This window comes from Anser cygnoides, chromosome 6 (assembly GCF_040182565.1).
Source record: "Anser cygnoides isolate HZ-2024a breed goose chromosome 6, Taihu_goose_T2T_genome, whole genome shotgun sequence".
NCBI lineage: Eukaryota > Metazoa > Chordata > Aves > Anseriformes > Anatidae > Anser > Anser cygnoides.
Window position 1 is genome coordinate 35,785,151 of NC_089878.1, and position 27,456 is coordinate 35,812,606.

The window sequence follows — 27,456 nt, forward strand, 5'->3', positions numbered from 1 at the left end:
GAAAGTTAATGGACAGGAGCTGGTGTACCTTGATAGGTAGTTTCCCAATCTTTTAATTAAGATGCTAAGACAGACAATTAGAATTAACATATAAACGTTGTTTGGTTCAGTCTGGTGGAGGAATTTGGGAACCTTTTTTTTTTATCATTTTTTTAATCTATATTACAGTATTAATATTACATAAATAGATGGAAACAAGACAAATGTTGAACCAAACTGTGATTTTTAGAAATGCACTTTATATTCACGTAGGTTGTGAACACAGCAGTGATTGTGGTGAGGAGTATGCCTGGTTGCACTGGGAACATATGTAAAAGGAGCTACAATACATTCATGAAATAACAAGCATGACTCATAAAAAACAACAATTCGTTTTTCAAGCGTTTTATAAACGTTTCTTACAATACCGTAAGCTAAATCTCAACTAGTAGCAATGCTCTTGAAAGAATCGTAAAATGTTATTATTCTGAATCTGTTTTGTTGTAAACCCCATGTCATCAGTTATTAATTTGTTTCTGCTTGTTCTGATACCTGCCAAAAGAACAATTCATAACAAAGTTGATTTCTCAGTTATAGTGAACAACCTAATGTCTAAATAATAATAATAATAATACAAAGAAATAGTTTATACGTAAAGTATTAATTGTTTTAATCAGAAATTATTAGATCAGCAAAGTGGAGTAATCTGGGTAAAAAGGTAGTCTGATTTTACCGGATTAAGGTTGTTTTACTCTACTTCTAGTTACTAAATCAAACGAGTGTAATTTAGATTAGAAGGAAACAAGGATCTAGTAGTTCAGAGCTGCTGAGCATTTGCCATTCCTTTCTATGCTATTAGCTTGGGTATCTGGTTGTTTTGTGGGAATTTAAGTTGCAGAGTTGTTTTGCCTTTGATGAAAGTATTTAATACAGTTGCAAATAATCGGTCTACTAGTCATGCAGAGTGCATGGAGTGGTAATACGGTGCAGGTACTGGACCCAGAGTAATAAGTAGCGGGCCCTGGGACTCCTGGCTTTAAGGGGCAAACCACCCTGAGGCAGATGATTTGCCACGGTGGTAGCTTAGAAATAAAGCACGATGCTGTTGGAGCTGACACGGTGGCAAGATTTTTTAGTAAGCATTCTCAATGAGATTGTTAATAGCTGCAATAACCTACTGGCTTTAAGGTGCAGTAGTTGTCTGTGCAAAGGGGGCAGCATCCATCATCTGAGCCCTGACTCACTGAGCTTCGGCAGTGCCAGACATGGGGCTGTACCAGCAGCAGAAAAGAGCATTCATGAGCATAAATCGTTGTGAAGTAGAATACGAGTCGTCTTCATTGGAACACTGTTACACTGGATGATTGAACCTTTGTTTTTCTTTTCCTGGTACTAACAAAAACAGCATCTTCACTGGAGCTGGTGAATAGAAGAAACACACAAAATAAGGATGTTCAGCAGCCTTTCAGGGCTATCGCTGCTCTTGCTTTTGAACAGAAAACTGCTTCTTTACCAGCTTCTGCTGCTGTTCAGGCAGTCCTGCTTAACCTGTCTTTTAAATATGACAGCTGTCTTGTTCATCTATGTGATCTCTTTGGTTCTGGGCAGTCAGTATCTGGAATGTGGCACTTGCTGAGGAGATCTTTTTTTTTTCCTTAAGCATTGAAGTCTACTGAAAAAAAGTGCATGTTGGGGGTGAAATACCTCTATTACCAAATTTCAAGTTTCATCTGTAAAATTTGAGAACAATATTTCAGGGAGTCAGAATGTTTTCTACAGATTTTTTTTTTTGAATTAAATATGTTTGCTTTTTTTGTAAATGAAATAGACCAAGTCTGAAACAATAAAATATTTTTAAGAGAGGATGTTAAATAATATAAAAGCAAAATATTCCTTTTAGATTAAACAAGCATTTCACATCTTGAAATTACATTTTTTTTCCCTTAAATCTTCCTCCACTCTTTTCAGTCCACTTAAAGCAGTTTTCTTCCTTCTCCTTTTTTTTTTTTTTTTTTTGGTTCAGTGCCCAAACAGAAATCCATTATTCACACGGCTCTATTGACAGAGCAGACACTGAAATCCTGTTGGAATTCAAGCGAAGAGTAAAGGGAAGTAAGGTAATCAAAGCAGTGTTATTTTAAGATCCAATATTATGTTCTGCCAGAGCTTGACAGTGAAGCTCTGCACTTACGGAAGCTGAAGACTCTTTGGGGTAGAATATTAATATTGCTGTGTTCAGTTACCTGTCTATACTTACAGTTCAATTGCATTGAGTCCATTGGTCCCTAAGAATTTGTGTCCAAAGAGCCTGCGATGTGTGTGCTGCTTGATACACACCGTCATGGGAGGCTGGGACATCCATGACAGCTTTGCTTGAATCCTTCAGAAGGAAGATGCCGCAGGTAGAGGAGATGCCTAGTTTTATTCCTGGTTCAGCACATGAAGCTCTCTGAAAAGTTGTTTTAACATAAATCTGAGCAAAGCCAAATTGTCACCTGGGGAGAATTTTTGATTTTCCACGATGTAATGGGTTTACAACATAGAATGGATTGGCAGGCTGCTTAATTTCTCAGAAAAAAAAAAAAAAAGATGATTTACTGCGTTAAATTTATTGCAAGTAAGTTTTAAATAAGTTCTTTCTGACCTATCAGAATAAGATCTTAAATCTACATTGATACGTTTTGTCCATCAACACAACACAATAGAGAGATTTTGGGTGATCCTTTGTGGAGCCAGGAGTTGGACTTGAGGATCCTCGTGGGTTCTTTCCAACTCAGGATGTTCTGTGAGTCTATTCATGTAAATGCAGACTGGAGGTGTGACAACTTTTCAGGTGTAAGATTTGGATTTATTCTGTAAGGAAGGGTAAATCATCTAGTTGCCCAACACACCTGCACACACAACCAATACAATTGGTACCAGCTCTTCTAAGCCCACAGGTTCCATTACTGCTGTGGGGCTAAGCCTTCTGCACCAATTTTCTCATTCTTTGGTTGTGAACGTACCCCGCTGTACCCAGTCACTGGAGCTGTTGATCCCCAAGCAGTATGTTTTACTGACTGCTAGATACACAAATCCTAAAAGGCAATGTGCAGGGCCTTCTAGCAACTACGATCTACACTTCTCATTTTGCAACCATAATGGAAGGAACAGATTACACTGTAGTCGAAAGGCTGATGAGTATTATGAGTGTTTCAGAAATCCTGGAGAATGGCTTGCTCAATAGAATTGAGACCCATTTTTCATTTTTTTTGGTAGTCATTAAGATTGATGTGCCCTTTGAGCAGACCGGTTGTTTACGAGCCAGGTAGAGCAGATACGGTTACCTCCATCAAGCCTTACCTTGCTGCTGCTGGTTCTGTGCCAAATATTTGATGTCTCCTCCTGGAAACATTTAGAAAGACAAAATGCAGATTGTGACCTGCATTGGTGCATCAACAGTTTGCAGACTGACACCGCCATGGATTCCACTGAATTTACTGCCTTTGCATCCTCTACTGAAACTGATGTCTGCAAAAGAAACAGATCGGCTTTAGATTAATTTTAGGGTAAGTTGCTGGAATTTAAGAACTTTGCTTAGTCACACTAATGATCTTAAAATTCATTCAAGATTGTAGCAAACATATGGACCCCAAGCCAGTGAAGACAGAAACCGAAAAGTCTATAAACAAATCTTGTAGTTGTATTTGCATAAATATCTGTGTCCTAGAGTCAGGCATATTGTGCTAAAATACAGGGTGACATATCTAATGGTGGAAAGCTGGATGGGCTGGTTGTGGGCTTGAATCTAGAGGATAAACTCAAACATACTTTGATTAATTTTCTTTATCCTTAAATGCAAATATGTTGCACGGTTTCCAGCTGAACTGTGGCTGTGCCTTTCAAATCCTGGCAGCGCGCTTCGTGTCAGTCATCCAGAAGGCAGCTATAATCGGTATCCAGTGGTGACTTCAGCTCTGTATAGTTGGCAGACAGAGATACCAGTCGAGTTGATTAGGGATATAGGCAGCTTTCATCCTCCCTGTGCTTGTCAATATAAAGTATTGCAGCTACCTGTGAAAATATTTTTTCAGTGCTGGCTGAGGTAAGTGTGAGCTTGTGGTCTGCAGTATGCCCTCGGATGAATTTCTATGCAAAACCTTGATTCTTTTCAGTATCTAGTGCTCCTTTTTCATACGTAATGTCTCTAAAAGATGTTTTTCAAGACTTCAGAGCGGTGTTAAAATGGTGCGGGCAAAGGCCATTTCTTCCCTATGGCTGTTTCAGCAGGGAGGAGATGGGATTTCAAAGATCCAGCTCCTGCTTGCATTAGTGAGACAGAGCAGCAGGTGCTGATTCTTTTTCTTTTTTATTTTTTTTTGGTGAACCTGAGCTCATAACACCTGTAGATTTGGAACAAAGGTTCAAGGTCGCCCTTTCAGAAATGGAAATTATAACATTAAGAAAAACATAAACATCACTCATTACTTTAAGATTTGTATTGCCCTTTTATGCTCTAAATGTTAGGGAATGAGTTTGACATAAGTTGATCTGAGTTTGTGGTAAAGGTTACCTAAAGAGCATGGCATGTGTGAGTGACCGGTGAGTCTGGTACACAAGAGGTTTGAAGAAACCGTATAGAAGGATTAATATTTATAGAGTAGGCTATTGCAAATTTAACTAAAATTAACTATTTATTTAAAGAGTGCTATTTTTCAATATCGAGGGAGTCTTTATTGAATTTGACTCTAATCTTTCAGTTACAACACTGAAATAAGGTTACTGTATCTCTGTATTCTGTTTTATAACTGTACATATATATCATTATTTTTTTAAATATGAAAAAAAAAACATTTCCCCCCCCCCTCACAAAATATATTGTAGAAAAAAAATCCCAGATTGCTTCAATGAGAAACAAGAAAAATAGCTGCAAGTGCTGAGAGCATGCAGAATAAAATTCCTGTTTGGTTGTTTTCTTTAAACTAAGCATAACTTCACGTATGTGTTGAGTTCATATTATTTTTAGAGAGTTATTGTATTTCTTAGGGAACGCTACTTCAACAAAGGGGAGATGTGAGCAAAATATGATGCTTTCTGAACTCTATTTGAAAGTTAAGTAGTAGGTAGATGACAACTTGAAGACTACCGTGTGCAAATATGTCTTGAGGGGAGGAAGGAGGCATGAAGGATCAATCTGAAAAGCTGAATTAAAGACAGGATTCTGGATCTGTGACCCAGCGGTGACTGAAGTTGCCAGGAGGAGTGAATGGAAGAGGGTGAATCTCATCCATAAATGGCTGTGATTCTGGGGACTAAACAGGTTCCAAAAGTAGCTAAGGATTTCACTGCCTTTCTACTAAGGAAAGAAGCATTTAACGTATGCAAATAGTTTCCTCACTTCTTGTCTATCAGCTGGCAATATCTGTGTTGTCTCATACACAGAGCGGGGAGCTCACAGTCTTAAGGAATGTAAGAAGTGGGAATGCTCTATGACTTTTTTTTTTTATCCATCTCATCCCAGGCAGAGTTGTTAAGGTGCTTTATGCTCTAGTCCTACCCTTGATCGTTTTGGTGTGTAGAAAGGAGTTCTCTGGAAATAACCAGTGGCTATTCAGAGCGTTCACATGAATGATCTTTCCACCTGGTTTTAATGTGGTGTTTTTAGAGCCTCTTTACACAGTTGTGACAAGGGGCAAACCACAAAACTTCCTCAGGCTTTAGTTTCCTGTCCGTAATATCCCCTTTGAGATACATGAATTCAAAGCTTCTTGTATTAACACCATCCTTAAGCCATTTCTCTTTAACCAGATATTACAGCATGTTTATATGACACTGTTCACACAGTTTTTCTGAAGGGCCCTGTAACTAAATTGTAAGAAAACGCAGCATGGGTTGCGCGGGCATGAACTTTTCCATTAAGCATCTGTTCTGAACCCTTCATGTTGAAAAGACATGTGACAGTTTGCAGAAATGGTCACAAAATAAAAATAAAAAAAAAAAAAGGAAAAATGAAAAAGGAAAAAAAAGTGAACTAGGAAAGAATCATGTTCTTGTAGCTTTTGTCCTCCCACGGCGATAATCCAGTCTCTCCCTCCATGCTCTCATCCTGCTGCCCTCCAGCACTGCTCCTCCTTGTGTGTTCAAGTCCATCCCACGGGGTAGGCCAGGTGCTGCATACGTGCCTGATTCTGGGGGCCAGTGTTTGACCAGCCAGCAAGGACGGATGACTTTCCTTAAGTGATGGCAAATAATTTGGGACTTTCTCTAGCAGTCATATCAGTAGATAAGTAAATCTCTAAGAGACAAACCCATGTCAAATTTGGTTTACATCAGTGGGTGGTTTCAAAAAGAGCGTGATGGCATATCCTAATTTCCTTAGGAAACCAGGTTTTAATACAGTTGGTATTATTATTATTTTTAATTATTCTTAATAGAAAACTGTCTAATGCTCAGTTCAGAATTATTTTAGCCAAGACTTTCTATTCCAAGAGAAATACTCAAAATAGTGTAACGTGTTTAACTAAGCAGAAGGTCATTAGAGTAAAGAAACGACTGACATTTTGTTGCATTCTGTATGTGACATCTGGTAGGCTGGAGTCCAAGTTACCATATAACCCATAAAAGAAAAAATATTTTAAAATAAGCTACGTAACTTTTGCATTGGGTAGTGTTGTATAAATTCTAGGAATTTATTTTCTGATAATATAAAAGAAATAAGCCTGATTCTGCAAACGATTAAGTATGTTTTTAGGTCTGAGATCAAGTTTAGTAATGAGTATCTAACAGCAGGTTGTGGAGTTGGGAGCGTCCTTGCATTTCAGTCTGCAGAAGTGCTTGGGTGTGGAAGAGAAGAGGGGAGACGCAGAGAAGTCAGGGGAGGAGAAAACGCTGGGAACGGCCTGCAGAGCTGAGGTCTTCTGTGTTTACTGCTCCTTCGACAAAGGAGGGGAGCTGAACCGAGGATGTCTGTGTGCTGTACTGTGGGGATCAGCAGCAAGCTTCTTCCAGCGTTTATGTAAGGAAATAATTTGAGTATAACTTAAATAGACAGCTTCTCACATTGATCTCTGACCACAGACCTTTTCGTGGAGGAAAAAGAAGGGCTCTTTGTGTAATTGAATCCTTTCCTGCTGTGTGGCCCTACAGAAGGCTTTTTCTGTAGCTGAATTTCCTTTGGTGCTGCACATTGCATACTGGACAGAAATGATTATTTGCACCACCTTTATACAACAGTTGTGAATGCTATGGAGTGAAAATTAAAGTGTTGCACTTTCTTTGAGGTTTCTTTCTGCTTATGGAGTAGAGCTGATGAAATCCAAATTTAGTTCCATGTTTTGAGATTAATGGATGCCAGAGGGGAAGGCTCCTCCCTTAAATAGGAAGTTTTGACAAACTTTTAATTAAGAATTCAGGACATGGAAACTTTAGGCTTGTTCTGCACTGCAGAGATTGAATCTGTAGAATATTGGTCTGTAATTTTTTTATCTTCCACTTAATTCTAATTAAATATTGTAATGCCAGGATTCTTCATTAGGCAGCAATTTGTGATTAGTAAGGTAGTCATAATGGGAAGAGGAGAATGTGATGAAATGGTAGAGAAATTGCAGAGCAGGGAAAATGGCCATGGCATATGGCTCCTAAATGCTCTTTAATGTTCTCTTGTGGGCAGAATTCCCACTGAATTTCTGTGGGATCCTCACATGGATCCTGGCTTACCCAGAAACACAAGAGTTCAGTGGACCTGAAATGCAAAACTGAGCTCTGAAGTTGTGACAAGAAATGATAGACTAAGAACAGCCATAAAAAGGGCAAACTCCTAATTCTGCCATAATTTTGATGCCAGGGTATTAATTTAAGTATGGATTGCATTATCACTTTTGTTTATCCGTGCATTGAATTTCATATTTAATAAAAGGTAGCTTTTGTAAAGTGTTGGAGTGAATGTGATTTGGGAAAGATTAGCTCTTTGAGGAGACTGAGAACAATTTAAAGCTCCATTGTTCAGTGTTTTTCTTGTTGTCTGTCTGTATGCAGCACGTCTGTAATTGTCTCGTACGCTAGGTATTGCCTTTGTTTGGAAGAGTTAAACAAGTAAGAGGAAAAGGTTTTTCATAGTTCCTTTTCAAACAAACAGCCTGTTAGCTTTTTAACTTCAGGCAGCTGGTAAATGCCAGAGCAAAGCTTTTGACAAGAAGGTGAGTTGGAGTTTCTTTACAAACTGAATCATCCCAGATCACTGGAATGCATTTCCCAGTTTTGAAGCCTGCTCCTCCCATATTGTATGCTTTTGATACATCGCAGTTCTTAAAGCTGACACATTTATTTCACCACCCCTCTCCCCTCCCAATGGAAAAAAAAAAAAAAAAAAAAAAGGGAGGAATGAGATGAATGACTCAACGCATCCATGCATACGAGGTCAACAGCTGTGCAAGCAGAGAGCAGGGCTATTTCCTTTCATATCACCAAGGAGGAAAAAGCAATCACAAAAATTAGTTCTTGGCTTGGTCCTGTGGCTAGTGCTGTCTGTGGATATCCAGGCACTACATCCAGCAGGAGACAGAGATTGAAAAGGGCATTTTTGGGAAGAAGTGAGAATATTTATCTGCCCGTAGCAAGTGAGCAGGGAGCTCTCTGGGGAGAGCCTCCTCCAGGTGACATGAGCTCCACCTGTGTTTCCTTGCCACTTCTCCTCTGGCAGTGCACCTTATTCTGTCCCTGGTTTTGGGGTTGTTTCCATTCATTACTGGCAAATGTGCATATAATATAAAATGCAAAATCTTTTTCTTGTAGTGAAACTCTGATGACCCAGCAGGACTGGCAGGCCCTCATGAATCGCAGGCTAGACCTTGGGCAGTTCAGCAGAGAGGGGTTGATCCATGCTTGAACCAGATGGAAGACAGGATTCAGCTGCCTGTAGTACAGTGTAGAAACCCAGATGACCCCCTGAGATCAAATTCCATTTTTCTTACCAGATGCGAAAATCCCAGTAAATGAAGGAATAATTTTCCCCGGTTTCACCAGATTTCCCCCGTTTAATAGCATCAGCACTGTTTTGTTGTGTGCTTAGTGCTGTGTCAGAAGAGACTAGAGCCAAGAGGGCATTTTGTTCTTTTTCGTATTGTTTACAAATAAAGCTGACTGATTTGGTAACTGTGCTGGAAACTCTCTGAGACTGTAAATTTAGCAGAGTGCTCCCTGGGCATGCATAGATCTAGAGGTAACAGTTTCTTGCCTATCAATAAGTATCTTAACGCCTTTACTTTTAATGCTATATATGACTTAAATCCCAGGAAAGTAATTCCACTACTACTGTTCATTTATATCGGAGGAGTTTGCATTAATTCAGAGTAGGCTAGGTCTTCTAATACATTATTTATTTAGGGCTTCAAAATGTCTGTGGTACTGCATGTAGTTGACAGAGCGTATTCTTGTTTGTTAATATTATATGGCAACCTGTTTTCCCAAGATGCTTAAATAAATGAATACCTTCAAATACAGCTGTGATTTTAAAACCCGATTTTTTTCTTCTATTGAAACTATAGCATCTCATAATCTCATCTAATTCCTTTTCTCTACAACCATCTATTTTTAATAATTCTGGAAGAATCTTCAGTTCTTTAGCATTACATTGTGATAAAAACACATTTAGGTCTTGATTCTGCCTATCTAGCCTAGCTTTTGTTTCGTCCCCCTGGGAGATGCAAACTCCGAATCACCCTTACATTCAGTAACAAAATCCCTTACATGAGAGGTGAAGTACTGAGCTCATATTTTCTGGCAGTTCACAAAGCCTATAAATCAGAATACATGAGAGAGCTGCGTAAGTGAGGGCAAAACAAATGGTGTGCGGTGCTTGGGAATGAATGAGTCGTGTGAATGAACATTGGCATGTACATCTTCAGCCCCATATTAAGATTAAAGCGAGTTGTCTGCTGTACAATTGCATAATTGCTCCTGTGACTGATTTGGCGCTGCTCTGTAATAAGTTGTGAATACTGTATGCTGACCTGGTTAATGGGGTATTTACTAAATGAATATATTTGTATAGTTTAATAGGAGGATGGTTGGGAAAATTAGCAGGATGAGAAAGAATGGCTGAAGAGAGTAATTCTTTAGTGAGTGCTGGAGCTGTAATGAGGCAGTGCTGGGAAATGGCCGAGGAATAAGAAAAAAACAAACAAACAAACATCTTTGTCAGATTAAGTTTTTCTTTTTTTTTTTGGGAAGGAAGAAATAATCTGAGGGAGAAGACAAGATGATGGGAAGGCTGTGTGAAAGCAGCTGAGACCTCGGAGGTGCAGAGCCCTGTAAGAGAAGCACGTGGTTGTCTTTGGCATCCCGTTTTTTGTCATGCTAAGGCTCCGGGGAAGAAAGCGCTGCAGCTGCCTGTGCCACCTGGAGACCTGGGGTCTGTATGTACGGGCTGCAGTAACAGGGCAGTGGCTGTCCCTACAGGCATGTTTGTGGGGTTGCTTAGTGGTGTCTCACCGTTTAACTTCTGACTATGGGCCACCCAAACCTGTGGTCTGCCCGGCTGGTCGCAGAGCTTTTTTGGTAGGGCATCAGGAGCTCCTGCAGGTAAGGCCACCTCGCTGTTGGCGTATGAGGGCTTGGAGGGCGAGGTTGCGTGGAGCCAGATCCTTTTCCCACCACAGGGCACCTGGCTGCACCCAGGGCACGACTGTCAGCACCGTGCCCACTGCCACAGCCAGGAGGACGCGCGGGGCTGGTGGTGCCCCGAGTCCAGGCTCCGACCCCACTGGCGATCCCACCGGGGTGGGTGCGTGCACCGGGGGAGGCAGCCTCCGCCCGGCAGCCGTGACTGCTTCGTTTTTTGAAACCTCTCTTTTTCAAATTCAGCTATTTTAAGTACTATAGACTAAGATAATTATTTCATGAAGTAATATTATCTGCAAATTAACCTTGGATCTTTGCGTAGGTTCAGAAAGAGAGAGATAAGGAATTTTATCACAAATTGCAGACTTACTGGGTTTAACGTAAAGGCCGTGGCAAGTAATACATTTAAACTGCATTTAAGTAGAAAAGACCAGAATATCAAAGTCTAAAAGCAATAAACATTAATTTATTCAGAAAGTTTTTATTTTTCTTCTAGTTTATATGTTCTTTTCACACGCTGTCATTTAATGAGGTTATTTTCTGATTAAGCTAAAAAAAAATTAAAAAGTAAAATGTTTTATTTCAGTAGATGAAAATGGAGCTTTACAAATCTATCAGCTTGCCCTGTGTTGTCTGAGCTGGTTGTACAATCTTCCCTTCGTTCAGCATGGTTGCTAGACTAACAGATTCGGGGAGCAAAACTCCCCTGTATATAGAGTTTCTGTTGAAATCCATATTTTCATTTTCTGTGACAACTAATACACTTCCTGTAATCCCTTTCAAATATTCACTGGCACTATTCCCGGACATATATTTTGAAGGTTAAATGGTTTAGGATTTATGTACCCTACTACATAGGTAGGTCTGAATAAGCTAATAAGCCTGTATGGCCCCTTCATTGCCAGAGACCAGCTTGTGTCTCAGGAAGATTATAGCTGTGGTACCACAACGTTGGAGCTGCTTAATGAGCTGTGGTTCTCAGCTCTCTGCTGGGCTAATGAGCCCGGGGTGAAGTGCTGGGCTGGAAAACTCCTCGTCCTGGTTACAGAGCTCGCTCGGGTATCGTTATGTGGTGCTGCTTCACGTGGTGTGGATGTACCTCTCTGGCAGCTTAAGGTTTTGGCTCTCTGTCCAGAAACATAACATATATATATATATATATACACACATATATTTTGTAGGCTGCAATTGGCATGAGTAAAGAGCAATAATTAAAATAATATTCCATGAGGTTTGCATTTTAGTACAGCAGTTTGATTAAAATTGGATCTGCCTTTTCTTCTCCTTTAAGAAACATTGCTCAATTCGTGGCTAATGAAGTGGAACGGCACCGCAATCAATATTTATGGTGTCGCTCTGGGTACCTGCACTTCTTTCAGTCCTTTTTGTACCATGGAGCTGGAATGGAAGTTTTTAACTCCAAGGTAATTAATGGCTAACCGTGCAACTTGATATGAAGTCTTGAATGCCTGTTCTTGTTTCTTCTAGGTCACAGGTGACTTGCACAGATTTGTTACTTCTCATGATTGATCGAGTAAAAGCAGGAACTTGATTTTCTGCAGTGATCTGCTTTCGGACCCCTCAGTCATGACCCTTGGTGTTAATTTGGACTTCCCCAATATTGGAAACAACCTCTTCTGGAGTACCAGCTCTTGCCATTGAATGCTCACACATGCCCACACACATGGCACATATGAATCCTTTTAGCTGAGTTCATTGAAAACGTGTAGAGCAGAATTCTTTTTATACTCCAGTCTCTACCACAGGTTCCAGAAACTGCCAGAGCACATGTTCAGTCCAACATGAATGTTGTGGTGTTCCAGGCTAGTCTGCACTTTTGCATCTTACTGAATTTTGGTCTGTGCACAGCTGGGTCAGAATATTTTTATACAGCTGCTCACAAAGTCCACAGAATTTGGCAGTATTCTCAGTCCAAATCGGTCCCACAGTATGTTGTTCAACAATTCTCCTTTTGTCTATTGTCTCCTTCAATACTTTCCCAAAATAATAGCATCATCTCTGAACTCTTGGTGGGTTGGTCCCTCGCACAGTTCCTTTCCCTGTTAGTGACAGGGGCTGGAGGCAGTCCAATGTAATTAGTAAGTATTTTGGAGACTCTGCTTTGGCAGCCCTGTTAAATATGTGCAATGAAAAGCAGGATTTACTACGGGGCCTCATCTTTTCTCATTAGGGCATCTCTATGATCTGTAGGTTTTTTTTTTTTTTTTGGAAGTTTGCCATTCCTATTAACACAGGAGGTACCCTTTGGTCCAAATTGTGACCTAGAATAATTGTGTATAGTTCCCAATAAAAAGAAAGAAAATACATCCACATACTCCAGGGTGGAAATTTGCCCTTTTGTGTCCATTCCATTTCTCTTGGAGGAGAATTTCATTTTCGAGTAAAGGCAATAAATTTTTGCTGCTCAGATAAGTGACTACAGAGGTTCATCATCAGGATTTGAAGAAATAAGTCTTCTGAGAAGATGGATGATGACAAGGGGAGTAAGAGTTGTTATCCAATCATTTGTCATAGTCTAGAACATTAAGATATATGGGTAAGCCCCCTAAAAACGTGTAAAAGTTCCTTTTTCCAGCAGTCAGTTGGTACATAACAACTTACCTTGTGCATTCAGCCAGCATTACACGCTCTCTAAAAACTCATTTTGTTTGCATCTCTGTATACACAGTACATAAGTGGTAACATCTTCTATATTGCTGGGAAGTATTCTGAACATCATTGAAATGTAGCCCCACGTCTGCTGAATATACAGACGGACTTGCCTGGTGCTCACATTAACTCCCTTCTCTCCGTCCTCCATCCCTGTCCAGATGTTAATATTATCTGTCTTGCCTGGTTTGCTGATGCTGTTCTGCTCTGGGCTTTCTCCAGAGACTTTTCCCTCTGACTGCTTTTCTGTGATTCCCTGTTTTATGTTAGTTTTCCTCTGGTTCTTCCCATGTCTCAAGGCTTCAAAAACATGCTGCAGCCATTGGGTGCAATGTCAGCTAGTGAAAAATTAGATTAAACATTCATGGCTGTAGGAGTTCTTGTTAGCATATATGTATTAATTCAACACTTCCTGCTGGTTTTCAATATGTTGGGAGGTTGCATTGCCAGGGAGGTGACTTTAAAGTCTTCCCATCTGTAGTGGAATACATTTCGACTGCTTAAGAGCAGGTAAAACCTTGCTCTGCTTGCTGAGTTTCAAAGAAACCTTGCGCCTTTCTTTTAACAGACAAGTATTCCTCTCTAAACCGAGAGTGGTCAAGACCAGATTTCTGAAATACTTTCTCATCCTTCAACAGAAATCACTCTTTATTGCTCAACTGCAAGGTTGACCGCTTTCTGGCAGAGGATCTCTTTTTCCTGCCCCGTGCTGGTTTGTCCACTTTACGGTTACGACAAAGTCTGTGGCTTTGGCTGTGTTGTTCGGTGCTGTTTGCTGTTAAATGCTGGCAAGGCAGCTGAATTAGCTGATCTCAGACAGTCACCTTACTGTAGGAGGTAACGTGATAGCTTGCTACAGTGAACTGCTCCCTGCTTTACTGCTTGTTGTGGGGACGTCACACCAAGATGAGCTTTGCTTTGCCCCACCTGGGCTTGCCATAGCACAGAGCAGCTCAGGAACCTAAATTTCACCAACGGAGTCTGAGAGAGCTTGGTGTCTTGCACTAAGTCCTACGAAACTCTGGGAAATCCTCCAGTGTGGCAGCTTCATTATATCTCTGTGCTGGAGTTCAAATCCAACCCTCGTGTGTTTCCCCCAGCCTGTTGTAGTATTTCACGGCCAAAAAGCTTAATCGGCTCAATGTATTCGCTTGCGTTTCTCTCTTGTAGCTAGGTCAGGAGGCTGTACTGACTGCTGATGACTCACAGGCAGAGGATTTTTACCGTAGTTCGCTTTGACAAGGTTTTTAGTTATGAAACTCTCAGGCTTAGTCCTCAGTGGTAGCCTATAAACCTGCGTAGAGACATAGATGTGGTGGGAACCGAGTAATGCTCCGAAGGATCCCGATGTCCAGCAGAGGTTGTGATGCACGTCAGAGGTTTGTGATGAGACAAGCTCACGTCTGGGGCTGACAGCAGTCCTGGCTGTGTGGTTATAAAAGCTCCCCCCGTGTGACTGTGTCGATGGGTGTGAAAGTCGTGCTGGCACAGTCTGCAGCCTGCCATAGGGGCGGTGGATGCGGTGGGTATGGGAGCATGTTCTGACAGCGTGACTTCAAGTGATCGGGTGTTCGGTCCTGTGGGCGTTCGGTGACCTGACCACGACTGGGCTAGCTGCTCCTGTGGGCTCAGGAGGCATCAAACATCACATATCCATGTTTCCTGGGAAGCAAAATACATTTCTGAGTCCCAGCCGTGGAATTACAGCAGTAATAACAGCTATCATTTCTGGTGCCTCAGTGCCAAGTGTAAAGGTTTTGAGTTCTTTCTGTTACATTTTCAGAGTAGTCTATTCTGCTGTTTCTTCCCTATTTGTGCCTTATCTATGACTGAACAATTACTAGAAATGTGATGAGGATATCGTATGCAGAAAGTCATCCCGTTGTCTCTTTTCCCAATGACTCCGAGGCGTATTTGAGCAGCGGTTATCTCAGCTGCTGATCAATGAAACTGGAGCTAATGTACAAAGTGACCTTTTGGAAGAAAAAAAAGGTTGTGCCAATATTACAGTTGCAGTTTGAATCAACTTTTACACTTCAACATGTATTTAGTTGCGGGAGCTGTTACCTTACTGACTCGTGTTGCTATATCATTCATGATTATATCAACCAAGTTAACAGTTGTCTGAAATTTTTCTTGTTTGTCAGTTGTCATGTTGTCGTTGGCCAGGTATTATTAGCGTTACATGATGACCTTCATCATTTTAAGATTTGGTTTCACCTGATTGTCATGGCTCCTCAGTCGTGTTTTCCCTCCAACAGCAGGTACCTCTGTCACTGTTGAACTCAGACTCATGTGCATTGCACCTCTCACCAGCGTTCAATGGGCTGCACTTAAATATTTCCAAGCTGGCTAAATTCCTTCTGTCTTCTCACCTGCTTGTGCTTCATTTACTCTGAAGCTCTTCCTGCATAGCTCTACAATTGCCAGTTTGGTGAACCCAATGGGATTTTTTCCTCTGGAATTAGGCCCAGTTTACAGCAGCCTGTGGGTGAGCAAAGGTTATTTGCCAGCACTTCCCTTCTCTACATTTTTATGGTGCTTATGATTCTGATGGATGGAGCACTCAATTATTTAGCATCTATCAAACTTTTGCTTGCAACACCTAACCAAGTACTAGTATTACCTTTTTACTTTTTTTTCCCAAATACATAAGTTATAATTCTGCTACATTAATCCACAAACTAAAAAATAAGCGTACGCTGTTGCTTAAGTCACGCTTTTAATGAAATGGGTTTTGAATTGAAATTTTAAGTATGTATGAAGACAGTAAGAAAGCATTTGCAGTGTTAGGATTTCAATAATGTATAGAATTAGCAGAGCTTTATTATATTTCTGTGCCTGCTTGCCCTCGGTTGAGTAAAAGTTGTAATAAATATAAGTTCAAAGGTAAAATTTTATTGCTGCGCATGAGAGGATAAAAAATAAATTAGAGTAACGTAATCGGGCTCATATATGTTATGAATTTTGAACACTGTCTATTAGAAAGTTTGTCAAAATGTGCTTAGCTTTGAAAATACAGATTAGCGCTGAAGGTTTTAATATTGTTCTTCCTTATGTGCATATTCCTTGAGAATATAAGTATAAAATATCTCCTGCCGAAAGCAATTGTCATAAAATGGCACTTTCCCATTTTAATAGCTGAATAATCAGAACAGAAATATTTTCTAAGTCATGGAGAGGTTATTGCTTTTTTCATGCAAAGAAATTTAGTAGTAGAAAACCAAATTTTATCCAGATTTTCTTCAGTTTTTCTGTATCAGTTCTTATATTTGAAAAGCGCGTCCAAATGCTTCCTGACAGTCCTGACACTTTGGCGTGGTTAAAAAGGGAGAGGAGGGCCTCCATTTGATTTCATTTCCTGATTCTGTGTTTTCCTTTAATCTAGTAGCAAAGTTAAAATAGTGGTTCTCTAACAGTAGCTGGAAAACCTGGTAGGGAATGACTGGTTGGCCCTTTGCAGTTCATGCATCTCTTTTTCTGCTTTGGAGGAGCACAAATAAGGAATAGGTCGGCACGGCAGATTTACTGGGGGAGTGGCTGCTGGCGTGGGTGCCTCTGAGCTCGCCGAACTCCATTTGTCTGAAATGCCAGCTCAGCATAGTCCTGGCGTTAGCATCTCTGAGAAAACCCCAGCTTGATGAAATTTTGACATCGAAGATAATTCCTTCTCCTGTGCTTTCTCCAGTTACTGTGCATTTACTTTGTCCTCTATCATCTTCCTCACTTTTTTTTTTTTTTTTTTTTAAAAAAAGTGAGCAGGGGGCATACTCTGAGATTACCCTAGCATGAGCAATAGTCTTTTTTCGAGATGTTTTTAATTCAGTCTTCAGATTATAGCTTCACCGTTTGATCCAAAACGAATCAACAGGTGTAGGCATGTCCAGACCTTATTTTGTTTTTAAGTGAGGGGGCCAGTGCTGGATGTAATGGCAATGGTCCAGCTCCGGGTGTGCCAGCAGCTGGACTCGGCTGCTGTGGCTGAGCCCCACGTGTCGGTCAGAGCTCTCAAAGGATGCGGTGGTGGAGGCCAGCGCATCCCACCACGTGGAGGCCTGGGGACGCAGCCTTCATGTCCTGGTGGATGCTGCTCTGCCGGCAACACCCCAGTTGCCAGGTGAGCATGATAATGCCAGTCGGTGCTGCAAATATGCTTCATCTTGCTGCGTCAACACTCAAGTGACAGTGTTCAGCTCATCAGAACAGCAGAGAAAGAGCGAACATTTTTATGGAAAATAGTTTCACCAGATGAGAAAAAAGGAAGAGGAACATGCTGCCTTGTCTGAGCAAGCTTCAGGCAAAGTGGCATCTCAAGCCTGCTAGGTGTAAAACATGTCACTTTTTGTGATGCACGAGCAGATCTGTTGTCACCTTCTAATTACACCACCCAAATACAAGGCCCTGTACTGCTGGGAGAGATTTCCTCATGGAAACCCTCAGTGGAAACTTCGTTTTTCTTTTTTCCCTTCCTGACTGAGAAGTATACTCGCAGATACCAGCTCTTAGATTTTTATTTTAATACCTTTGAGGCTATTTGAATAAAATTGGAAAACAGTGACAGTGGGTCCTGTTCCCCTCCCTCTTGCTCCCCCCAGCTATTATCAAACTTAAATCTATGTAAACTTTCTAGAGAAACAGGAAACTTTTCTAAATATGCCTTCCATATTTTAGGTCGTCATAAATGCTTTTGCCTTTAAATTCCTTCGTTGATGCCATTGTAGTTGAGCTGTAAGCAGGGTTAGGCTGTCGTGTTACAGTATTATCAGTTACAGACAGTGGAGCGGTTTGGAGATCAAATGCCCTTTAAATGGCTGTGAAAGAACGATGCAGTACTGACTGAAATGGTAGGCATCATTATTTACGATGTGATTAAAGTTCTGCCTCGTGGGCTAAGTGGAAGCACACAGACAATAATATTTATATTGTTTCCTATGTTTAATTTCTCCCCATTTTAGGTACTAAACGATCTATCTACACAAAATACAATGGGAATTAAAACACTCTTTTCTTCTAAAATTTATGACTTTTTAATATAAAAATGGTTCAAGCATACTCCCATTCTTCTAAAATTTACAACTTTTTTATGTAAAAATGGTTCAGGCATACTCCCATTCTTCTAAAATTTACAACTTTTTTATGTAAAAATGGTTCAAGCATAGGTAAGGGTGCGTTAGCTGGAAGTAACTTAATGCATGTGAAAACTGTCTTGTGCAGTTGAGATGCATATTTTTGTACTTGGCAAAAAGCTGTGTTTACGATAATAGGTTTTACTCAATAACCAAAGATAATGGTTTGTGATTTGTATTGCTTTTGTCACGAACAGATTTCACTCATTCGTTTAGACCCTCAACTGGTAGTCAGTCTGTTATTGTGTGTACTGTCTTGTAATCTTTTAAAGTTATCCAAGAGGACATCTTACTACCAGTCAATTCGGAGTTTCGTGTATCAATTAGAGACAAAATTGAAAAATAAACCACTACCGTTAGTAGTACTAATAAAAATAAAAAATAGCCTAGTATTTGGTCCTGCATGTTCTGAACATTTCCTCATGGACTGGGGAAGCTCTGAGCTGCTTAATGGGATTACACACACATGCACACTCTGCATCTGAACTAGAACACATTTTTGTGTTAACTGCTTCTAAATGAGCACTTATTTTTAAGTGGTTGGCATAAATCTAATTTTAATTTACCATTTTCATTTTCTTTTGCATTGATCCTCTTTTTGTGGAGATTCAATTTCAGACGTGGAGAAAGATGTTTTTCAAAGATTCCAGATGGTATTTGCAATTATTTATTATCATTAGCATTCACTGTATCTGAAAACAAGACTTTTGCCAACTTAGATAAACCATTTCTGCTGCAGTGTTTACAATTTTTCAGTCTTATGTTGATAAAAACTCACTTTTCAGTTGATTTCTGTTACTACAAGAGTAAAAAATGTTTTCCGCAATACATGGGAAATTTCTAACTCTTATTTTTGGGAATAACAGTCAGTCATAGCCTTGATGACTATGAAGAGCCAGCAAGATACGTCATTCTTAAGAGTAGCATAATCAGAATAAATATCATAATAATCCGAACAGGTAAAGTAGGCTTTTCCGTGTGTACACATGTGACTTCTCTTTTTTGGGTTGCTCACTGTGTGAGATCACTGTTACCGTAGTTTGCCCTTTCTAATATGTCCCTTATATTTTTTTTCTTTTGAATTTTTAGTACAAAAATGGCACCTTAATTCTGTAGAAATGGAGTGTTTTGAAATTTCTGGCTGTGATGCCCTGGGAATAAAATGTCACCTTCTTTATTCATAATTAGTGTCTGAATACTTCCACTAAAATTGACATGGCCCACTGTACAGATATTTAAGATGAAGTTCACTATGTATACTATTGGAATAAACAAGTCTTCGTAACAATTGTTTTTATTCTTAAAGTTTTTGAAGTATATATATTTTGTAATATTTTAATACGTTTGACTTGTTTGTGTAATTGATTTCTACAATATTTTGTGTTGATTGACATTTTGAACAAAGCAGCACAGAGAAGAAAGCTGAAGGACACCTGCTTCAGTTACACTGCAGCACCAATTTCAACAATAAATCTTAATTGTAATCAGTCTTGATCAACCCACCTGTGTAGATTCCTTCGTTTATAATTACTAGGGATAAAGAAGAAAAAGAAGAAAGTATGAATAGAGTAGAAAAAACCAACACTAATATGGATTATGTTCAGTTCTTACTCTTTATGTTTTCAGATTGCTGTGCTATGCTAATTATTAGGAAAAGCTACTTGAAGTTATGTGCTCTTCTCTGAGAATACAGCAAATTCATGTTTACTTTCAGGTGCCACGTGAGCAATTTCTCTGTTGTACGTACAATCACAAGGTAGAAAGAGGTAGAATGAATTCTTCGGCTGTTATTTCCAAGCCTAGCAGGCAAATGTGCAGCAATATTTTTAAATGACTACGTGTCTTTGTGCATGGGACAGGAAATACATTGGACCCGGTGTGCTACATAGGTAACCTCATGCAGCTCTATTTTATTTTATTTTTTTTTTAAAGTTTAGGACTGATAGCTACTGCAAAATACTCCATGGTGGGAATATTCCACTCCTGGGATTTTCTCCGCAGTCTTGTCAGCTGCTTACTGACGTACTTCCCACCGGTGCTTGCTTTCATGGAGCTTCCTAAGGGTCACAAATCAATTTTCTTGCGTGTATTTACATAAACAAAAATGGAAAAAACAGTTGAGAGTAAGCAGTCCAAATGGCAGTGGAAGTTGTACAGGAAAGAAAAACAAATACCCATCTTTCCAGGCTCTTCTTCTATTTCTCATAAACACTCTAATGGTCATAAGGGAGTCCACTTGGATAAGCGACAGGACTGTGGGCAGCAATGCAGAGATGAAGGCAAGCCTTCTGATTTTGCAGTGATTTTGTAACATGTTTACAGTCGTATTGTTTCTTTTTCAAATTTATTCTTACTCCCTCTTTTTTTCATACTTTTTCATTTTACTTCCCTTTGTTCTTACTACCCTGAAACGTTATTGTTTTTCTACATTGTGCGTTATGCAGTTGAAAGTGGTTTTTTTTATTCATCTAATGCTTTGTTTTTTGTAATTGTTTTTTAACTAAGCCTTTTGACTCAAACCCTTAATGATTGTCATCTATTCTTTTTTCTCCTCAGAATGATCCTTGTTGCATTAGTGCTTATTTCCTCTTTTCCATTGTGAACGGCTCTTTTTCCCTCTCTGCTTCATCGTTTTCATGATAGATCTTCACCTCCATTTGTCTTCACTGTCCTTCCATTCTTCTTTTCTGGTGTGGGGCTCTGATAATAGTGATGGACCACCACAATTAAATGTGTTCCATACGCCACTGCTTTCCCTGACAAACTGACACGGCTCTTCCCAGATGCTCTTACCTATTGACTGGCATTAGCAGAAGTCAGCCAGGACCCAGGAACTTCACTGAAGTGTGACTTTGCACGCCCAGTGCAAGGCAATGTGTGTGGGATGGCTGAGCACGGCGGTCTCTGGATGGTCCAAGCTGCTGACAGTACCACGTGGAGGAGAAGTCAGCAATGCTGTTATAAGATGAACACGTTCAAAATGTTTATAAGCAATCTCTCCTATTGTTGTCATTTGATTGTTATTACTTTTAAATTTAACATTTTTGTTAGTTGATGAGATGCCTAGGCCAAGATGTTGTCAGCAGCCAGCTTTCTCTGAATGCAATTGCTGTTAGCGAAGTGGAATGCAGTCAATATGAATTCCTCTGAATTTACTACTGCCTGTTGACATCTTATTCTGTTACAGGCAAGTATTTAATCAAAGTTTATTGTCATTCTTCTCTGAGATTTAAGTGGGACATAAAATTTTACGATACATATAGTATTTTCGATGACGGCTTCATTATTTCCACTGAATAATTTGAAATGCTACAAGGAGAAATATTGATGTCAAACTGGTAATTGTCATTAAATATGCAGCATTTTTGCAGCAGTCATTTGTGCAAAAAATAAATTTTCTGAACTTGTAGGTAGCAGTGCAGAACCATCTGAAGAGCGATCTTAAAGCCTTTCCCTGCTGCAGAGGCTGGTCAGGGCCAGAGCTCCACGCGTGGATGCAAACATGAAATCTTCAAACTAATTTTTCAAATTCTTCTTTTTAAAAATGAAACCAGTATTGTGGTGTCCACTCAATTTGTTGACCTTTCCATTCCTACTGCCTAACAGGTTTTGTATTTTTGTTGCTTTAGTCATCCAATGACCCATGGACATTCCCTGTGATGCAGTACTTCTGCTGCCAAGCCAGGAGGGACAGCTGTGCCGGTGCAATTACCTGGGTCACGGGATGGGAGGATGCAAGTCACTGGGGAGAAAGAGAATATTGCTCTGGATCTGGGATTTCTGTGAGGTGTCATGTAAAGTAGGCAGGTGTGGTTTAATATTGAACCGATTCAGAATGAAGTGTTACCATTTATTCTGAACCTCTCTATGAAATACTTTATTCAAGACTATGGAAATGTTGTTTTCTTCTAGAATGGAAAAGACAATAGGAAAAAATAGGGAAAACCTCGCTCTTTATTTCAAGCAGGGTTTTATGTTTTTTCTTGTTTCGTTTTGCCTGTTGGGGAGAATTTCATTTGCGTTTAAGATGAACCAAAAAGTTCCACTCAGTATTGTATTTCTCCATGTAGTTTCTTTAAGTTTCTTTGTTAAGTTGCCTTGTTAAGGAATTCAAATAAGAGACCCGTGCATTTGGTAATTTTATTAACGAATGTATTTGCAAAAATGCTGTGCTTGTCTTTTCTTTCGTAACTATTACACCCTGACTATGGAAGGCAAGGGATTCAATGTTTACTATATTGAGAATATTATCTGTTGAACGGCTGTGGTGATCATGGCTAGCACGAAATAATTAACAGCTGTAACTCAAACGCAGGCATAAGTTCAGTTTTACAGCTAGTGCTTTCCCCATGCGGTTTTATTAGCAGAGGTTGGTTGTGGTTTCCACGTGGATAGAAAGCATTTCCCGAGGTTCGCTCCAATCTGAGTCCCACTGAACTTCCACCTGCATGTCCTCAGCATTAGGTTGAAGCTCTTCAGTTGCTCAGTCGTTGTCCTCACCAATCTTCCCGTTGTATCTACGTAATAGCTGGGGCTTTGTGCTGCTCAGTATTACAGCAGAAAAAAATACTCTTCGGAGTAAGCACAGTTCCCTGAGACTAATTCTGGGCACTTTGCCAATGTCAAGGGAGAGGAATAAAGATGAAATGAGCAAGTAAGTAATACCTGAAGAGAGGCAATGAAGACTGTGGCAGTAACCCCTAAGGTAGGATAGTTTGGATGGGTTGGATCCGTTCCAAGCTGATTAGAGGACTCCACAAAACCTAAGAACCCTTTTTTCTTTCTTTTTTTTCCTTTTTTTTTCTTGTCCTTTTGCCTTGGGTGGGCTATCTTTACTGATGAACAGTGCTCTAAGTTTATTATGACTTCACAGAAATTTGCAGGCAAGAACCAGTTTCCTATAAGAGAACTGTCGTGGGCTCTGAATGGGAAAGACCAGGTACCTGAAGAAAAAATTCTGCCGTGCTCTGAACTGCCACTGAGTTTAATTCCTGGTTATTACAAGAATAACTTCACTCCCGTGTCATCCTTTCTCATCTGAAAAACTAGAATAGGGAGCAAATTTGTAGTTGTCATTGTCAGTGCTGTCTCTTCCGCTGTTTTTCCTGAAGGACGAGTGACTCACAAAAACTGGCATCCTTGTCTGCCACCCCACAGCTCTCCATGGCTGATTTCAGAAGCTTCGTCTTGAGATCTAAACACATACTTGGAGGGGAACTTGTATTGCATTTAGGTAATTTAGGTGCTTAAAGCCTTATTTAGCAGAGAGAGAAATCTTCCTGTAGAAAGATTATTTGGAAGATCTGCAATAAGAATTACACCTTCAAGGTATTGGGTGGACAATTTGGAAGCTCTGGGGAAGTTAATATTCCCTGTAAATCTGTGCCGATGCTTAAAGCACTTTTCAGCTGTATCCTGTTCGAGCAGTTTTCATGGAACGTGAGAAGTATTATTTTCTTTTGTAATATATGGTAGGCTTCTGAAAATTCTCTGCTGGGCAGATGGTACAGAAGAACGGTACACCTCTACATTAATATCAGCCAGTAATTAAACCTGAGCACAGTGAGTAGAGCTATAAAGTAAATCAAACTGAGTCTTGAATTATACCTTCATGCACTTGTTGGCAAGCTCTTTATAACAAAACTCAAATATTCATTTCATCGCTGAGGAACCATGAATTGCAGCCTCTGGTTGCAGTGGTGCTGTTGCTGTCACTTGTTATAAATCAAATGTGAAAAGAAATCATGGATAGAAGTGGAAAGCAGATTTTGCACCTTTGCCTCACTTTCCCACAGGGTGGTTGCTCCAAAATCTGTGGAATGGGAATTGGGGTATGTAAGTGCACGCTTTTACCTAGGCTCATGGGTGGAAGAAGCCACCCCACAGGAGACCTGAATGTTTTGAACCATCTTCCAAGTGGAGTGCTGGGTGCTTGGAGGCAATCTTTGTAAAGTCATAAAGGCATCAGTGTAAGGACTCCCCCGGCTTTCGGCAAGTAGGACTGTCTGTAACGCTTATGTCTCTGGCACAATCTGATTTTTGGAAATAATTGTGCCAAGTCCAGAATTCATTGAACTTCATGGAATTCCCTTGCCATAAAGCCCATGGATAATGAAGATAACTCGCACAGGTGGAGGGAAGGGATGTGTGCTTGTAGGACGAATGTTTGTGACAACTCCCCAGGCCATGATCTATCTCATCCCTGTCATTGACTGCACACTTCCCTGTGAACGTGAGGGGAGAGGAGGATGGATGTTTTACAGTAGTTCACCAAAGCTTATAATCTCTTGATTTTACTGTACCAATGACTCCTAAAATCAAGTCTGCCCAGGATGCCCTCATGTTATCTGCTGCTATACAGACAAGCTGTCAAAATGTTAGCAGGGCTTTTGACACTATGATGACTCAAGGGGACTGCTGGAATAAGGCTTACAGGCTTACGTTCTATTTATTTATTTATTTTTATGCTGTTTTTCTCCGAAGATAGTTCTCAGCATTATGTGAGCATCCAAAGCAGCGGTGGTGATAACAGGCTAGTTGAAGCAAATGATTGATTAAGCACGGTTTGCAAGGGATGCCAAATGCAGTACCAAAATAGGCTCGTGCTGCTCAGGACTTGGGGCTGTCTGCAAAGGGGGGTGTTGGTCTTAATTTTGTTATTCAGCAGATTTGCAACAAATAGTACTAAAATGATTGGGCTTATCAAGCCTTTCCTGATGAACATAGGCAAATGCAAGGAAAAAGGACTATAAAATATTTTTAAACATATTTTGCAGTCTGATTGCCTGCTAGGTTCTCCGTTACTTCTTATAATATGCTTGGAAAATTTTATTTGTGCCTTGAGGGTGATGAGCCTGTCTTCATTTAGGGATGCAACTGCAGATAATACAACGGTGCTATTGACAGTTTTATGCAGTCTCGCTAGCAGCCTCCTTCTCTTATTTACTCACCCGTACATGTATTGTATTGCAAAAGCAATATAGATTTCTATCCTCCTGGTTATAATTGCATCTTGGGCTACCTCATCACAGACCCTGTTCCTCTAGAGTGAGGTGAAAGAACCAGTGTTACTCTGCTGTTGCCATTATAAATTTAACATTTTTTTCCCTACATATAATTGAGCTTGGTTAGTCATTATGTTTTTTCATAGATCTATAATTAAAGAAACCTCGAAGGAGAGCTTTGTAGCTATTATAAGGGCAAAAGAGGTAGCATTCAATGTGAGCTTGTTGTTTATAAACAGGAAGATTTGAGCCTCCTGAAATTTTGGATTTTAACTGAAAATTCATGAGGGTCCAGAAACACTAAGCAAGAGAACAGTGTAGCAAAGTCAACCATATCTGTTCATTTGAATTATGTTTATTAAACATTGGGTGTAATTTAGTACCATAAGAGTTATGTTTTGTGAATATTTATCAATTACGATGTCCTTGTAATGTCTGCGTAATTAACAAAATTACTGGACATTTCCCTTGATATTTTGAAAGTAGAATTCTATTTTGTTTTACTTTTTAAAGCAATAGTCCCATGTGTTGTATGCCACATTACATCCCTCATGTGCACTTTGTTCTGCTGCCCGTTCTGCCAGCTCTTCTTTTGGTTGGTAGGCTTTTCCCCACCACCCCCAATGTCCTGCCTTGTTGAAAGGGATTTTGGAAAGATGTATGCTTCTGGTCCCTGTCCCTTAGTTCATCCCCATTGAAAGTATTTCTTCCTTAGGCGAGGTTGGTACAATAGAACCATTATGTTGGATTTCTTAGTTTTTGTGTGAAAAGCACACAGAAATGGTATGTGGTTAGTTCTAGTGAGGTGACAGGACAATGACCAAAACGTCTATCAGATACTTTGTCCTGCAGGAAGAAGAAAACTGTCTTCTGTGGGGGACCTGTGTAAAATTTATATTGTGGAAAATAGGTTCTGTAGTTGGAGTTTGCTGGAAAATACGGGGCTTCTGATGATAATTGATATTACAGCTTTTTATTGATTATCACATTCCTCAAGCTTGTGTGCTTTATAAAGTGGACTGTAGTCACAAAGTTACACATAAAGCTTAAAACACATTTTTTTTCTCTGAAGAAATAATTTAGATGGTTGTTCAAATATTATACTTTCAAGCCTGAAGCTGAATCCTGCACTCCTTTGTGGTATATTCCTCCACTGTCAGGCAGACATTTGATATAAAGACAGTCTGTTCGATACAGACCATTGATATTAAAGCAAGTCGAACTTCCCTCTGTTTTGTTTTGTTTGCTTTAGGTGAAGAAGTACCTCATCACCTTTGCTCAGAGTATCCACGTCCTGAAGTCATGGCTTGTGAAATCCCTTGTGCAACGGACTGTGTGATCAGCGAGTGGTCCCAGTGGTCCCCGTGCTCCCATTCATGCTCCAGTAAAAATGCCGAGGGCAGTCAAAGCAGGAGTAGGTCTATCTTGGCCCTTCCAGCAGAGGGTAAGTGGTAAATATTTTGGATTAACCACTGTTTGTTTAATGAATTGACTTGTGTTCCTCAGCCGAACTATTTAGATCAAAACTAATCCCAATACTGAAGCAACGAGAAATAATACGTCTTGTCTATACTTCATGCCTAGCAACTAACAGATGATCTTTATAGGCTTGAGTTAATACATGTGTTACTTAGTGAAATTCTGTCATAGTTCAAAATTATTGCTTTAGCCTATGAATTATTGTATATTTTAGGGCCAGATCTGTGTGTGAATTTATTTCAGGAGAGCTACGTCCTACACTAATGAAATCGCAGCATGACATAATCTTACCATGCAAGTGTTTTCATATTAAAACATATTAGTATCAATTTAAAAGAGAACAGTGAGCTGTGTAAAACAGGAAAATAGAAAAGGACCTATCTGTTTTATTAATGCAGATCTGAAAAGTATTGACCTTCCTATTTTTCTGTTGAAATAAGTAAACAGCTCTTGATGAATATACATAATTTCTGCTGGATCTTCGTGGACTCATCATGCACCTGGATTTTTATGTACCAACATCACAGTGATATGATTTCTACACAAACTATGTCTTGCTAGAATTATAGTCTTCTAACAACAGTCACACATACAACATTTCA

The 27,456-nt window shown here is 39.9% G+C and overlaps 1 protein-coding gene across 10 annotated transcripts in view; it reads left to right on the top strand.

Moving 5' to 3' along the window:
- The window catches only part of THSD7B (thrombospondin type 1 domain containing 7B), a 518,195-nt gene that overhangs the window by 344,652 nt on the left and 146,087 nt on the right, over window positions 1-27,456 (top strand). For all 10 annotated transcript variants that reach the window (XM_066999216.1, XM_066999215.1, XM_013186367.3 and 7 more), the window contains one exon: window positions 26,628-26,819. In XM_066999216.1, coding sequence (XP_066855317.1) covers window positions 26,628-26,819 — 192 coding nt within the window. The remainder of the gene's footprint in view (window positions 1-26,627; window positions 26,820-27,456) is intronic.